Source organism: Eimeria mitis, genomic scaffold, assembly GCF_000499745.2.
Source record: "Eimeria mitis Houghton genomic scaffold, Emh_scaff864, whole genome shotgun sequence".
NCBI classification, from domain to species: domain Eukaryota; phylum Apicomplexa; class Conoidasida; order Eucoccidiorida; family Eimeriidae; genus Eimeria; species Eimeria mitis.
Window position 1 is genome coordinate 15,098 of NW_013576362.1, and position 554 is coordinate 15,651.

Sequence of the window (554 nt, forward strand, 5' to 3'; positions counted from 1 at the left end):
CTGTTGCTGCTGCTGCTGTTGCTGCATTTGCAGCTCCCCACGATAGAAACCCTGCATTATGTGCAGCAGCAGCAGCAGCGAAGATATTGGTGCCCTGCTGCTGCTGCTGCAGCAGCTGCTGCTGCTCTTGCTGCTGCTCTTGCTGCTGCTGCTGCTGCTGCTGCTGCTGCTGCTGCTGCTGCAGCTCGTTGACCTGGCGCCGCACAGCAGCAACCTCCCGCAGCAGCTGCAGCAGAGAACGTGGTGCTGCTGCTTCGGCATCAATCAGCCTGCATATACAGCTGCAGCACAGCGAGTGACCTGAACACACACACAAACCCTAAACCCTAAACCCTAAACCCTAAACCCTAAACCCTGGGGAGATTATGCATCTCCTTTACCCGCAGTACAAGCCTAAACCCTAAACCCTAAACCCTAAACACTAAACCCTAAACCCTAAACCCTAAACCCTGGATAGATCATGCGTCTCCCTTACAAGCAATACAAACCTAAACCCTAAACCCTAAACCCTAAACCCTAAACCCTAAACCCTAAACCCTTACCGCACGACAACA

General features: G+C 53.1%; 1 protein-coding gene across 1 annotated transcript in view; it reads right to left on the reverse strand.

The window, feature by feature from the left end:
- Positions 1-554, reverse strand: part of EMH_0024010 (uncharacterized protein) — a gene marked incomplete at both ends in the record, with an annotated part of 1,543 nt that overhangs the window by 868 nt on the left and 121 nt on the right. Inside the window, 2 exons of the mRNA XM_013502237.1 lie at positions 1-300; positions 543-552. Of these exons, the coding sequence (XP_013357691.1) occupies positions 1-300; positions 543-552 (310 nt within the window). The remainder of the gene's footprint in view (positions 301-542; positions 553-554) is intronic.